Genomic DNA, 13,728 nt, shown 5'->3' on the forward strand with positions numbered 1-13,728 from the left:
TGGCAATCTTCCTCTGTGCCTTAGAAGTGAATGGAGCAGTGGTCATGCATGCACACAACCGCTTCATTCTCATGGAGGATTCTGAGCATACAGATCTTGGGATAGTCCCAACAGTTGGACCCTCAGTCATCTGACCTTTATCCTCTATCCTGTAGATAGGGATAAAATGTTGTAATGCGAAAACCACTTTAACCTCAGTTAGAAAATTCCTTTTAACCAGAGACTCATTGGATGGTTTGCTCAACCCGCCATTCTTGGTGGGATTGGCCAGCAGTCTAACGTATATGGAGTTGTCACAATCCTTCTAGGATGGCAGATGTTGGGGTAAAGAAGGATCCGACATGTTGGATTTCAATGTGCCAAGTAATTTGTTTGTGTGAGAGCCAAGCCTCCGTCAGAAGGGTCTTGCTAGTGGCTTTTCCTCCTGACTTCCCCATGAACATGAATGCTCAGTAGAGTGTGCATATGTTTATGATGGGGAGAGGAGCATTACCTTTTTCCCGATCACGCATTCAGCCGACGGCTATTGTTGGTATATGGGTAGCTTAAGATCTGTATAACTGACTGTTGTTGCTTCTACTATTGTAGAAGCCCCTAAAATGTCTCGCTGTTGCTTGGAAGCTCTGTGTGCTCTAGAAACACTGCTTCTAGGGTAGAATATCTCTGTTGCGCATTGCTGGCACCTAGCCTCCAGGTTCCTACTTAGAACTTTGTGAAGACATGAAGGCTCCTGGAGATAAAGATTGCCATGCATGATGTTTTGCAGATGGAGATGAAGTCATGAAATGTGTGTTTATTAGTCTCTGTAAAAGGTAGAACGCAGCGTTCAGACCCTTTATAGAAGAACTTTCTATCTTAACATCTTGTAACAACTTAGGGGGTTGTTAGCTCATCGGATCGCCATCTTTCTTCCACCAGGTGGAGGGTTGCATACCAGAAAACCACGGCCAGGCCAGAAGTTTAGTAAAACTTAGTAAAGCAGTCCTTTTTTATTGTGAGCAATCAACGGCAATAATAGTCTTCACACTGGTTTGCGTTCCAGTGTGCAAGATATAAACCAGTCCCTGGCCACTAAATAACATAGACCTTATCCTGTCTGCCAATACCAGGCTAGGTCCCTTAACATATAGTGTCAATCTATCACCTTATACCCATCTAGGGTGTCAACCTAGGGGCCACTGTCAGGTTTGTGGCTATTCAGCCAGCAGCGAGAGTTCGCTCTCTCTCCACAGTAATCTCCAAGGACTCTCAATGGACATCTTAGGGACTTAATGGGCCTCTCAGGAATCTAATGGACTCAGAAACCAGCAACACCTATCCAGGTATTGGCTTATTAATTGGACTCAGAAACTCCTTCCCTGCCAGAGATTTTCTCACACCACCTGTCCAATAGCCTATTGGTTGCTTTTGGTACTGCATTCCTACAATCTTTAAAAAGGCAATACTTGTATTTTGGGGTTTACTGGACTGGGAACCATTTTGCCCGCTGAACAGTGAAGAGCTCTTGTTCACGGCTTTATAAGAATCTGAACTTATCCCACATCCATTGCTTGCTTCAATATACCATATAACTAACTTTGCTTCTGATTCCTAAGTTTGGGATGCCGGTTGGAACATCCATTTTAATTGTGGTAACTTTGATTTTTCAGGCATGACACTAATCACATTCAATAATAACGATGCTAATGGTCCGATTATGTTGTGTCCACCTTTTACTTAAGGCATAGTTTTTAAAACCTGTTTGGTTTCGCAGACAGATGAAGTGTTTCTGGAAGCTCAGATTCAGAATATCACCACGTCCCCGATGTTCATGGAGAAGGTGTCTCTGGAACCATCTATAATGTACAATGTGTCTGAGCTGAACAGTGTGGTCAAGAGTGGTGAGGGGTAAGGCTGGTCTTATCTGTGCTGCACACTGCATATATGGGTTGCCGATTTTTAAACTGAACTTTGCATATTGATTGGCTTTATAGGGGCTGGAGAACCCAGTGCACCCCTGAGTTATACAGACAGGCAATTGTTTTTACTGATCACTGTGCAAGATTTCAGTTGCTACACTGCAGTTTAATACCACGTGTCACACTTTCCCATTCAACTTCTGAAATGGGAAGGCCCAACATAAGGAAGCCTACACCAAAACACAATAAAGGGGTTTTCTGGGACTTCAATATTGATGACCAATTGTGGGATAGGTCATCAATAGAGATGAGCGAGCGTACTCGCTAAAGCAAATTACTCGAGCGAGTATTGCCATTTTCGAGTACATGCCCGCTTGTGGCAAAAGATTCAGGGGGTGAGCTGTTAGTTGCGGGAGTGAGCATGGGGGGGGGGGGCGGGGGGGAGAGAAAGAGACACACAGCCGTTCCTCCCCACTCTCTCCCGCCGGCCCCCGAATCTTTTGGGATGAGCGGCCATGTACTCGAAAATGGCAGTACTCGCTCGAGTAATTTGCCTTAGCGAGTACGCTCGCTCATCTAGTCATCAATATCTGTTTGGGGGAGCGGGGGGCGAGATTTGTTATCCCTCCCAATTAGCTGTTTGATGTAGTCGCAGCACTCAAGTGAGCACCACTGGCGTGACACCATTCATTTATAGTGACTGTGCTTGGTGTTGCACCTCATTCCTATTCACTTGGCCTAAGGAGAGGCCGCAGTGCTCACTACAGCACCTCAGCCTCTATCAGTTCATCCTCGAGGTTCCTGAGCAGTGAAGCCTCACTGATCTTGGGCTAGGTCATCAGTATCTTAGTCCCAGAAAACCCCTTTTTAAAGGGGTTGTTTTAGTTTTTTTTTTTTTCTTTTCTTTTCTTTTCTTTTCTTTTTCCCTTTTTAAAAGGACCCCACCCCAGATAATGGTAAATGCAAACATAGCGGAAATGTTTAAGACTTTATTTCCACATTTTTGCATTAAAAAACATGTAGAATTTTAAACCTGCAATGTTATGCTATGAATTTTCACTGCAGATCTCACTCTTGTCAATGTAGAGGGGTGGATTTTGCAGCATATCTTCATGTAACAGGGCAGGTTTTGCTGTTAATTTGCTGTGGAAATAGAATTTTTTTTTTCACTGTGTGCTGCGATCCTGAGGTATCGCACTGTTGGAGTCCTCAGACATAAGCTGTAGTCTGTGAGGAAACCCAATAGCAAGTGATTAATTCCTCTGTAGCACCACTGCAGGTAAATGAAAGGGGCTTTCTAGTTATGTTGAAGGAGTATTCCCAAGATCACGTTGGTTGCTCAGTGTGTTCTATATCTAAAATCAATCTTTGCAAATACTTTTTTTTTTTTTTTATGCTCCAGACCTGACTTCTCACCCCCTAAACATTATATCCCCACTCCATTTACCTTTTGGCTGCTCCTGAACATGACTCAGACTGGTAGTGTTGGTAGGGACCTCCAGGGTCATCGGGTCCAACCCCATGCTCTATGCAGGATTCACTAAATCATCCCAGACAGAGGTCTGTCCAGCCTTTGAACACTTCCATTGAAGGAGAACTCCCCACCTCCCGTGGTAACCTGTTCCACTCATTAATCACCCTCACTGTCAGAAAGTTGTTGTTTTTTCTAATATCTAATTTGTGTCTCCTCCCTTTCAGTTTCATCCCATTTCTTCTACTCTTTCCTTGTGCAAATGAGAATGAGGCTGATCCCTTTACACTGTGACAGTCCTTCAGATATTTGTAGACAGCTATTAAGTCTCCTCTCAGCCTTCTTTTTTGTAAGCTAAACATTCCCAGAGCCTTTAACCCTTTCCAATCCATTGTCTGATGTCTAAGACCTCATGATTTAAGGCTGTACAGCTCTGATTTAGATGACTTCTGTCAGGGTTCTCTTACTGTATATTGCCAGCCTCTCTGCTGTCGGAGCCTATCCAACGTGCCATCTCATGCAGTACTGGCTTTAGCCAGCAGATAATGCCTTTGTATAATGGCAGAATGAGAGTAAGAGTAAGCCCCCTAGGAAAACCAGGATACAAATTGGATTGGAAAGGGTTAACCGTCATGGGGCATGATTTGCCGACCACTCACCATCTTGGTAACTGTTCTCTGAACTTGCTCCAGTTTGTCTTTTTCTAAAAAGGGGGTGCCCGGAACTGGACACAGTATTCCGGATGAGATCTGACTAAGGAAGAGTAGAGAGGGATAATTACCTCACGTGATCTAGACTATGCTTCTCTTACATCCAAGAATTGTGTTTGCCTTTTTGGCTGCTGCATCACATTGTTCACTCATGTTCAGTCTCTGATCTATTAGTATACCAAAGTCTTTTTCACATGTGCTGCTCCTTAGCTCAATTCCTCCCATTCTTTATGTGCTTTCTTCATTTTTCTGCCCAGATGTAGGACTTTGCATTTCTCCTTGTTAAATACCATTATGTTAGTCGCCGCCCACTGTGCAAGCTTTTTTAGATCTTTTTGAATGCTCTCTTTCTTCCCTAGTGTTAGATATCCCTTCTAGCTTTGTGCCGTCTGTAAATTTAATTAAGTTTCCCATCAATTCCCTCCTCCAGATCACTTATAAAAAATGTTGAACAACACTGGGCCTAGGACAGAGCCTTGTAGTACCCCACTTGATACATTCTTCCACTTAGAAGTGCAGCCATTGATGACCACTCTTTGAGTACGATCACTCAGCCAGTTGTGAATCCACTTAACAGTTGCCTTGTCAATCACACATTTGGTCATTTTTTTCAATAGGTATGGTATAAGATACTTTGTCAAATCCTTTACTAAAGTCAAGATATACTATATCCACCACATTTCCCTGATCAACCGAGTCGGTTATACTGTCATAGAAGGAAATTAGATTTGTCTGGCATGACTTGTTTGTTACAAACCCATGCTGGCTCTGGTTAATTACTCCATTTTTATCTAAGTACTTGCATACATGCTGTTAAATAATTTGTTCAAAGATCTTTCTGGGTATAGAAGTCAGGCTCACAGGCCTGTAGTTTCCTGGATCCACCTTCTTCCCTTCTTTTGAAGATGGGGTCAACATTCGCGATTTTCCAATCTTTTGGGACTTCTCCTGTTCTCTAGAAATTTTCAAAGATTATGGCGAGTGATTCAGCAAATACCACTGCTTCCTGTAGTTCTCCACTCTGGTTGAGCTTGCTCAGTTCATCCTGCCTTCATTTTTATGTAACTTCTCTATACCTATCTTTAGCACACAGGGTGAGCATGTGCAGAGCAGGCGGTATCTCTATTCTGTCCCCTGCATTCAGTAAGCCCAGCTTTCCTGGTCTGACAAATCGTTTTACATTTTCATATGCACGTATACAGTTCAAGTTTTGAAAAACTCGAGCCTGCTTTCCTCATCACACTGTGTAAATTAACTCTTTATCTCCCAGCTTTATCTGCTCCAATTAACCCTTTCAGTGTCTAGGCAGAATAGTGTTACTAGTAAAGGCATAGAGGTAGCAGGGATGCAGGTGCTTCTCTGATTTGCAGTCCCTCAGATAAAAAAAAAACAGGTCATATGACCTAGCAGAAGGAACGCCATGTTTAGGCCACCTGCAGACAGGCTGGATTTCCGCCACTGAAAGTCTGCATAGGATTGTGTTAACAAGCGCAATCCTATGCAGACGGCTGTGGTTTGGCTGCGCGAAATCTCGCGCGGCATACTCTATTTCTGTGCGGGGCTCGCAGAGCCCCACACAGAAACGTCACTCACCCACCGCCGGCTCCAGTCTGCACATGCGCCGGCAGCCGCCACATGAAAGAGCCGGGGGCGTGGGCGAGTACGCGCTGCTCTCTGCAGGCGCTCGGGTCAAGTCTTGCAGCGAGAATTTTCGCTGCTGGATCCGACCCACCCGTCTGCAGGCGGCCTTACTCAGTGAAGAAACCTTCACCAACAGGACTAAGAGTCTAAATACATAGAAGGGAGGCACATAGTAAGCTCATTTGGGCACTTGGTATTCTATTTAATGATAGAATAGTATCGGGCTTCTGTTGGCTTGTGTTATAACCCCTTTAAAGGAAACCCATCATGCCCCCACTAAAACTAATTTTCGATGCTGTTGGGGGAGGTAACAGGGAATTGGGTGCGCCGCAAATGCAAATCTTTGCACGCATGGCACAGTGAAATCTGCTGTAGACTTTAATGTGCGCACGCGGCACTAAGAGAAGAGTCCATTTGCAGTGCCTGTGCGATCTTCAGAGGGGGACACTGCTGCTGAGTATTAAAAATGACTTGCCTGGCTCCTGGTTACATGGGGGGACATAACAGGTTAATAAAGCTTAATTACCATAGAAATGCTTATATACTTCTAGTGCATCAATATTTTCAAAATATTTGCTGGTTAGCGAATGAAAGCACTGTCTACAATTACAGACTGTAAACCAATGCTAGTCCTGATCTTGGTTGTATCCAGTATACACAATGTTCAGAGCTAAACAGCCTGGAATGCAGTGTGATACATTGTAGCAATTTGTACATCACAGCTATGGAATAAATCTATCTTGCAGAGATCATTACCTGTGCTGGATGCAACTGTATCCACTTCTCAGCTGAGAAAAGGACTAGTTTGTTTGTTTTTTGTTTTTGTTTTTTACAGGTTTTCAGTCTCTGCATGTAAGATTTTACTTTTTTACATGTATGGCTGCCTGGACACTATTTAAATTGACTTTTTTTTAACAACTAACTAGGGCTTATTTTGGGGTAGGGCTTGCATCCTCAAAAACCCTGAAAAATCGTGCTAGGGCTTATTTTCAGGGTAGGTCTTTTCAGGTCTTTACTGACAGCAAGCTAATAACTTGAAATGGTGAGGAATCTGGACACAAGATATAGTAGAGTTGTTTAAACGGTCGTGTAGTTTTAGGGAAATGTTTAATTGCTATATAATAATTAAATTGTATGTGTAATGTAATACAATTTATGTGCTGGGTCCTCCAGAGCAAGAGTCTCTCTCTCCTCTGGTAAATGGGGAAGGGAGCGGGGCTCTATTAACTCAGAATTTAAAATGAATCTACTAATCTCTGACACAGGTTGTCTACGTTTGGATCGAAGACTTATCTACAACCTCTGGACACACGCCAGTACTTGTATTGCTTGAAGCCCAAGCCTGAGTTTGCTGAAAAAGCTGGTGTCATCAAAGGGGTCACTGTAATCGGCAAGTTGGACATCGTATGGAAAACCAATCTGGGGGAAAGAGGAAGACTTCAGACCAGCCAACTGCAAAGAATGGTACAGAATGACTGCGGAGCCTGCTAGCTGGACTAAGCTTCTTCATCCATTGTTGTGATGCTAACTCTAGTGATTCTGACTGTTGTATAATCTTATAGGCTATCCTATCAGAAAATAAAGGCTGGTTATACATACTGGGATAATGTCCATATGTTCTTATTCCACCTTCCCATGTGTGTGCAGCTTGGGAGGGTCACACTTTTGTTCCTGGTTTTAGTTTGTATTCACAATAATTGAAAACTAATGCCTCATTATGTTATTTTATAGGCCCCGGGATATGGTGATGTGAGGCTCTCGCTGGAGACCATACCAGATACTGTCAGTCTGGAGGAACCATTTGATATCACATGTAAAATCACGAACTGCAGGTAACCTCCTCACCTCTTTGTAGTTGCCTGTGCAAGACTATTAGCTAGGCTTCATCTCACTTAAAGGTTATTTCCATCTTGGGAATCCTATTTCAATGTGTTCAACATTGCAAACCATGCATTTCCCCATAAGATGTTGGTTTCTAAAATGCTTCAGGTATTACAACTGATTCCTCTGCCCTCTGGTTGTATACTACTCATTACCAGGGAAACAGACCACGTCTTCTCTTCTATGCAAGAAATGGCAGAGTTCCGCAGTAGTTGGTGTCTGGGCCGAAAGCCAGTGTACATGCGCTCCTGTGATCCCAACCACCAGATTTAGATGAAAGTATGCAAGTGCCGGCCTTCTCTACTATTTCTTTCCATAACAGGTGGTCGGTTTTCCTGACAACATGCAGTAAGCAACAAGAGGAATCAATATCTGGAGAATGGAGCATTTTGGAACATTGAAATAGAATTGCTGAGATGAGTACTAAGTTACAGTGCTCACAGGGCAGGTACTGTAGAGTCTGGTTTTCGGGTACCCCTTTCCACAGTGTCCCCTATGGAAGCTGGCGCAGCAGACTCCCGCAGATTTCTGTTGGAATGTCTGCGCACAGCCTCCAAAGGAGTCCGTTGCACTGTGCATGCATCGACTTTTACGAGTGACCACATGGGAGCAGGTAACCCAGTATGTATAAAGAAAAAATACATCCCCAAACTCTATAGAACCTGCCTTTATGCACACTCTAACTTAGTTTATGGTGCTCATAGGTGATGACCGGTTCCCTTTTTAAGGAAGAAATGGTTTGCTGCCCTAGCCATGTATCCAAATACCTTGCTGAGATACCCTTTGGGTACATGCCCTACCAGCCTCTGCACCCTCTTCTAGCTAGAGAAGGATACACTTTTATCCATATGTGACTTGTATTCTGTATTTATCAACTGTTTGGAAAAAGTATCTGAATTAGAGATACAAACTGCAGAGGGGCAGACGTGATATTGGATTATTTTCCTCAATAAGTAAATGACCAAGTCTAATATTTTTGACCCATTTGTTTCAGTTGGCTTTCTTTATCTACTTTTAAGACTTGTGTGAAAACCTGATGTAGTCAAATCTAAGCAGACATATAGGGAAAATTCTGAAGGGTTCACAAATATCCATGCACCACTGTACTTCAGGTTCACCATTGTGCGGTAACACTGAAGATAGTGATACATCTTCTTCCATTCTCTCTAGCAGTGAAAGGACTATGGACCTTATTCTTGAAATGTGCAACACAAGCTCTATTCACTGGTGCGGAGTTTCGGGAAGACAACTGGGAAAACTGCACCCCAGCTCATCCCTGTTTCTAACTCTGAGCCTGCTCTCATCGGTGCAAGGACTGCAGGTGAGGAATATGTATAAGTGAAGTAAGAGGCCATAATAAAAGGCTTAACATAGTGAATGAGGGTTGTCGTTATAGACCTGGAGAGGATCATGCAACAAACATCTCTTATTTGCAGTACAGCTGATAAGCAATGAGGTAATAGTGTTCCTAACCCTTTCCTGCAGCACACCATAAATGTCCTGTGGCTTCAAGGATCTGTTGGTGTCTGGGCTGAGATTTGGGGGAAAAAACAAGTCCTGGATCTTTAGCCCCTTTTTTGAAGCTGCTGCTATTTACTATTCATCTTGTCATCAACTAATGTCAGGATCTCCCTAGAGTTGTCCTAGGAGAATGCCTTTTAAGACCTACCTTAGGTGTGTCCTATAGGTGCCTTAGGATGTTATGTACAAGAATATATTGTAATCTACATAGATTCCAATAGATTAGGGTCTACTTCTGTTTATAGCAAAGCAATGACTGCTATATTGGAATCTTCCTAGAATAGACACTGCCAAATCCTGATGGTCTCCACATTGACTTCTAATGGAATCCATCACACTTCTACTGGTGGTCCAGTATTTTTCACAACGACTAAACCAATATTGCATGGGTGAACGGAGCTTTAGGGTATGTTCAAAAGGCAAAATTCGCCACTCCGTGCACAGATTTTGGCCATTGGCTGGGTTAGATCTGCGCCTAAAACGACAGAAGACTTTAATAGGGTTTTTAGAGGTGAATTCTGCTATGTGGGCACACCCTTACATTTGCAGTAAACCCTTTGCAATCCAATTTTAGATTCAGGATTTCCTACGGGGCTTTCTCTTTCTGCCATTATACAATGGTGCCGTCTGCTGGCTAGAGCCAGTACTGCGGTATGGGGCATGCTGGAGAGGCCCCCTGTAACAGAGTGGCCAGTAATATACAGTAAGAATACCCTGCCGGACATCTTCTCACATCGAAGCTGTACAGCCTTCGATCAGAATGTCGTCAGACAGTGGATTGGAAAGGGTTAAGGGTAAAATTCCACTAGTGGGACAAAAAATATAACTGATTAAGGGCTCCTTCACATTGGCGTTAGCTTTCCCTTTTCCTGCTCCATTATGGGAACAAGAGAATAGAAGTCCCCAGCTGAATGGCTGTTTTATGACTGAACCAAACACTTTGAAACGGTCACCATTGATTTCCATGGGGTCTGTGCAATTTCCGTTATGGTGTCCAGCGTTTTCCAAGATGAAATAGCACTGCATGCAGCACTATATCACCCTGCAAAATGTACATATGTAACGGAGTCTCATTAAAAAATGGCAAAACAATAGTAAGAAAACGAAATGACCTGTACAATAGAGCTAACCTATTTATAATGGACGGCACATCGTCAGTCTCCTCTAGGACGAAAAGCAATCGTACACCCGGGGGGAAAATCCTACTGCTGAGAATGTACTTTAACTCCCACTTGGTACCATTACCATAATGCTCATTCTCTTCTGCATTTGCTCTTTATATCCCCAGAGTGTTTCTGGCCTGCGGCTAACAGACACCTTTCTGAAGAGGACCTATGAGTATGACGATATCGCACAGGTCTGTGTAGTGTCTTCAACCATCCAAGTTGCAAGTTGATTCATCAAGCCTCTTTTTTTTTTTTTTTCTGATCTTTGGAACTTTTTGACCAACTTTTCCAGATTCACTAAAGGAGCTGGACCACACAAAGCAGATTGTACCTTTCCAAATAAACATCAAGCACATTTTATTATTTCGCCTTTTCCATAGCCAGTGCAGTTTTTAATTTTAAAATTAAATATAGTGTTTTAATGCACTGCATTTTATCTAATGTTCCAGAAAATAAAGTGTAAATATGCATTTATTTATTTTATACAACTGGTCAGCCCAGTAATAAGAATAAAAAATAATACACGCTCTTATTTGGCAATATGAATCCATTCTCTGGTTCGGGGACAGTTTGTGGTCCTGTGACTTTATACAATATAGTTACATGGCGCCACTCTTGACCATAGGCTGTGTCTTGTAATAAAGCTCATCCCTATTCACTTAAATGAGGCTCAGTTGCAATACCAGACAAAGCCTATGGAGACGCATGGTCCTAATTCTGCTAAGAAGCAGGTGCCCTATTTCTAATCCTGGAAAACCCCTTTACACACTGCATGTTTACCCATAGGGGCAGGCAAGCATTCATCAAAGGGTTGAGCAAAGATTGACTTATCACCTATTCATAGGATAGGCGATAATCTGATTGGTGGGAGTGTCACCGCTAAGCCCCCCGCCGATCCTAAGAATGGGAATCCTGGGTTCCTCTCTACTATCACTGTGGAGTCGCTGCAGTGACATCTGATTGAATGGAGCCAGTCGCATATGCCCGATGCTGCTCCCTTTATTTCAGTGGGGCTGACGAAAATAGCGGAGTTAAAAAGTTCAGCTATCTTCCGCAGTCCCATTGAAAATGAATAGTTGTGTCGCTCCATTCAATTTCTTCCTCCCTGTGGGGGCATAGTGAGCCCACAGTGAGAAGAAGGGTGGATACGAGACTCCTGTTATCAGGATCAGTCTTGGTACAACCCCCTTTTATATCTCCCTAATCGGGTCACTATCCTGTCACTTCATCTGCTATACCATCTGTCTTAAGCACTTGGTTTCCATTTACTGAAAAGTATTCAATATTTTAGCTGCACTTTCCGGTTTGACACCTTTACATTCACACATTCAATTTTCAATAGAAATGTTGCCCTTGTGGGCCAACTACTGTTGTATCGTCGGAGCAAGAAACAACATTTTTTTTGTTTTCTCCTAAATTTAGAATAAATATGCTAAAGAATGTGTAAGTATGTCATTTTTATTTGTAAATAAAGGACTAAAGAATAATGTCTTGCAGTTTATTTGTGTAAGCAGTACTTTCTTCTTGTGGAGAGCGCCAAGTAGATGCAGGGAGACTATGCAGTAGTCCCCTAGGAAATGTGCTAAGGATAGAAGCCAGTCCAAACTCTGGTTTGTCTTATGTTCCAAGTCATGTTGCAAAGGCCTCTGAGAGGTCAGACCTACAGGGAAGCCACCTTCCAATAAGAGGCGCTGTAGCGGCATTGTATAATCTCCCATGTGACACAATATTTAGATTTGAGCTCTATTTACATGTAGCCATTCATCACGGGTTATCAGTAGAATTTCCTAACACATACCTCTAATGGAAGGCTAATTTTGCCACTGTAGAGTCATGCAATAGCCTGAGATGCCCGTAGGTTCCCATGTTAAAAGAAAGTAAACTATGCTTTATAGATTTGTAAGATCTACAACATATGACATGAATGTCTGGTAGGTGGGGGTCCCACCTCTGGAATCCCAGGTAGGATCCCCAATCTCTATATTACAAGATTTAAGATTTTGTTGCCACATAGAGGTGGAAATCAAATGGAGGGATGACCGTTACTGTCTCAATTGAAGTTGGTGGTGAATTATGGTAAAGGGGGAGCCAAAGATTGGCCATTAAGTGGATAAAACCCCTTACAAGGATTTTTTTTTTTTCCTTCATCCACAACGGCACCAGAAGAAAGAATCCACCACGAAGGAAAGAACAAATCTAGATAAAAAGTTGCAGCTTCCCCACACAGTTCAATATATTAAGGTCAGCTTCTATGGGAGAATGTCAAGTGCCCAGTTTGTTCTTTTAGGGTTTAAAGAAGGGCAAGATGCCTACAAAAGGTTCTCTGGCCAGGTGGACCAATTACGTGGACCGATATGATCAGATTCCTGCGATAAGCTGGAATCTGAATGATTGTTCAGTCTAAATGCAGGCACGGACTGAACGACTACCGATTTTAAGTTTGTTTATCATTCAGTTTATGCTGGAAAAAAACGGAGCGAATCAGCCCTTTTAAGCAGACAGTCATTGTTTACTGTGAATGGATGCAGGTGGACCGGAACAATCCCCAACCTGCTCTGCCGCCATTCACTAACATTGAAAGTTCTTGTGTAAAAGCACAGGAATGATCATCACCTAGATCTGTCAGGCATCTGTGTCCAATAGGTCATCTTGTCTAAACGCAGCTTTAATCTATTCTTTAGCATGTCGGCTTTCCCGATAGGACTGAATGCACATTCTACAAGAGCTGTGCCTGCCACCTCCTTTCCTACCCTGTTTCCCCGAAAATAAGACGCGTCTTGTATTAATTTTTGCTCCCAAATATGCGCTGTCTTATTTTCAGGGGGTGTCTTATTTCGCCGCGGCAAATCAGTCTGTGGCCGCTAATCCCTCAATTGGCCAGCTTTGTGGACAAAATTTCTCAGAAATCTCGTCCACATGGGACAGCAAATCTGTCACGGCAAATCTGGGAGAAGCCGGTGTTGTGGTGCGGCTTCACCGGCCACAGAAACGGAAAAGTGTGCAGCCAGGTCGCTTCAAAACAAGCGCCTAAGTGCCATGGGTTTTGAAGCAGCGCTTTCCCGGCGGAAATCTCGCTGTTTATCGCTGTGGCCAAACTGCGAGATTTCCGCTGGAAATACGCTCTGTGAGAACCCAGCCTTAAGAACCACACACAGGTTGCCTGACTCACACACAGAGCCATAAAAAAAAATAAGGGCTGTAAAGTAACGACCCTGTCTGCAGACAGAAGTTCCTGTAGCACTTGTAAGCAGGGATGGTATTGCAGCTTCCGGCCACCAGGGGGAGCTTATCACAGCAGATATGTACAGCAGGAACAGAACGTACAGTATGGACTTTTCCAGCCAGCAAGGGGAGCTCACAACAGCACACCCGTACAGCACAGCAGGGACAGGATAACAGCAGACTCTGCAGATCTACCTATACATCTGGAAGTAGGAGAC

General features: G+C 43.3%; 1 protein-coding gene across 4 annotated transcripts in view; it reads left to right on the forward strand.

The window, feature by feature from the left end:
• Positions 1-11,775, forward strand: part of TRAPPC13 (trafficking protein particle complex subunit 13) — a 46,910-nt gene extending 35,135 nt beyond the window's left edge. For 2 of the 4 annotated variants that reach the window (XM_066602802.1, XM_066602800.1), the window contains 5 exons: positions 1,754-1,887; positions 6,986-7,184; positions 7,452-7,552; positions 8,772-8,922; positions 10,411-11,775. In XM_066602802.1, coding sequence (XP_066458899.1) covers positions 1,754-1,887; positions 6,986-7,184; positions 7,452-7,552; positions 8,772-8,922; positions 10,411-10,518 — 693 coding nt within the window. In that variant the 3' untranslated portion in view covers positions 10,519-11,775. The remainder of the gene's footprint in view (positions 1-1,753; positions 1,888-6,985; positions 7,185-7,451; positions 7,553-8,771; positions 8,923-10,410) is intronic. The other 2 variants (XM_066602803.1, XM_066602801.1) reach the window with 1 other exon arrangement.
• Positions 11,776-13,728: the final 1,953 nt, after the last annotated feature.

This window comes from Eleutherodactylus coqui, chromosome 5 (genome assembly GCF_035609145.1).
Source record: "Eleutherodactylus coqui strain aEleCoq1 chromosome 5, aEleCoq1.hap1, whole genome shotgun sequence".
Taxonomy (NCBI): domain Eukaryota; kingdom Metazoa; phylum Chordata; class Amphibia; order Anura; family Eleutherodactylidae; genus Eleutherodactylus; species Eleutherodactylus coqui.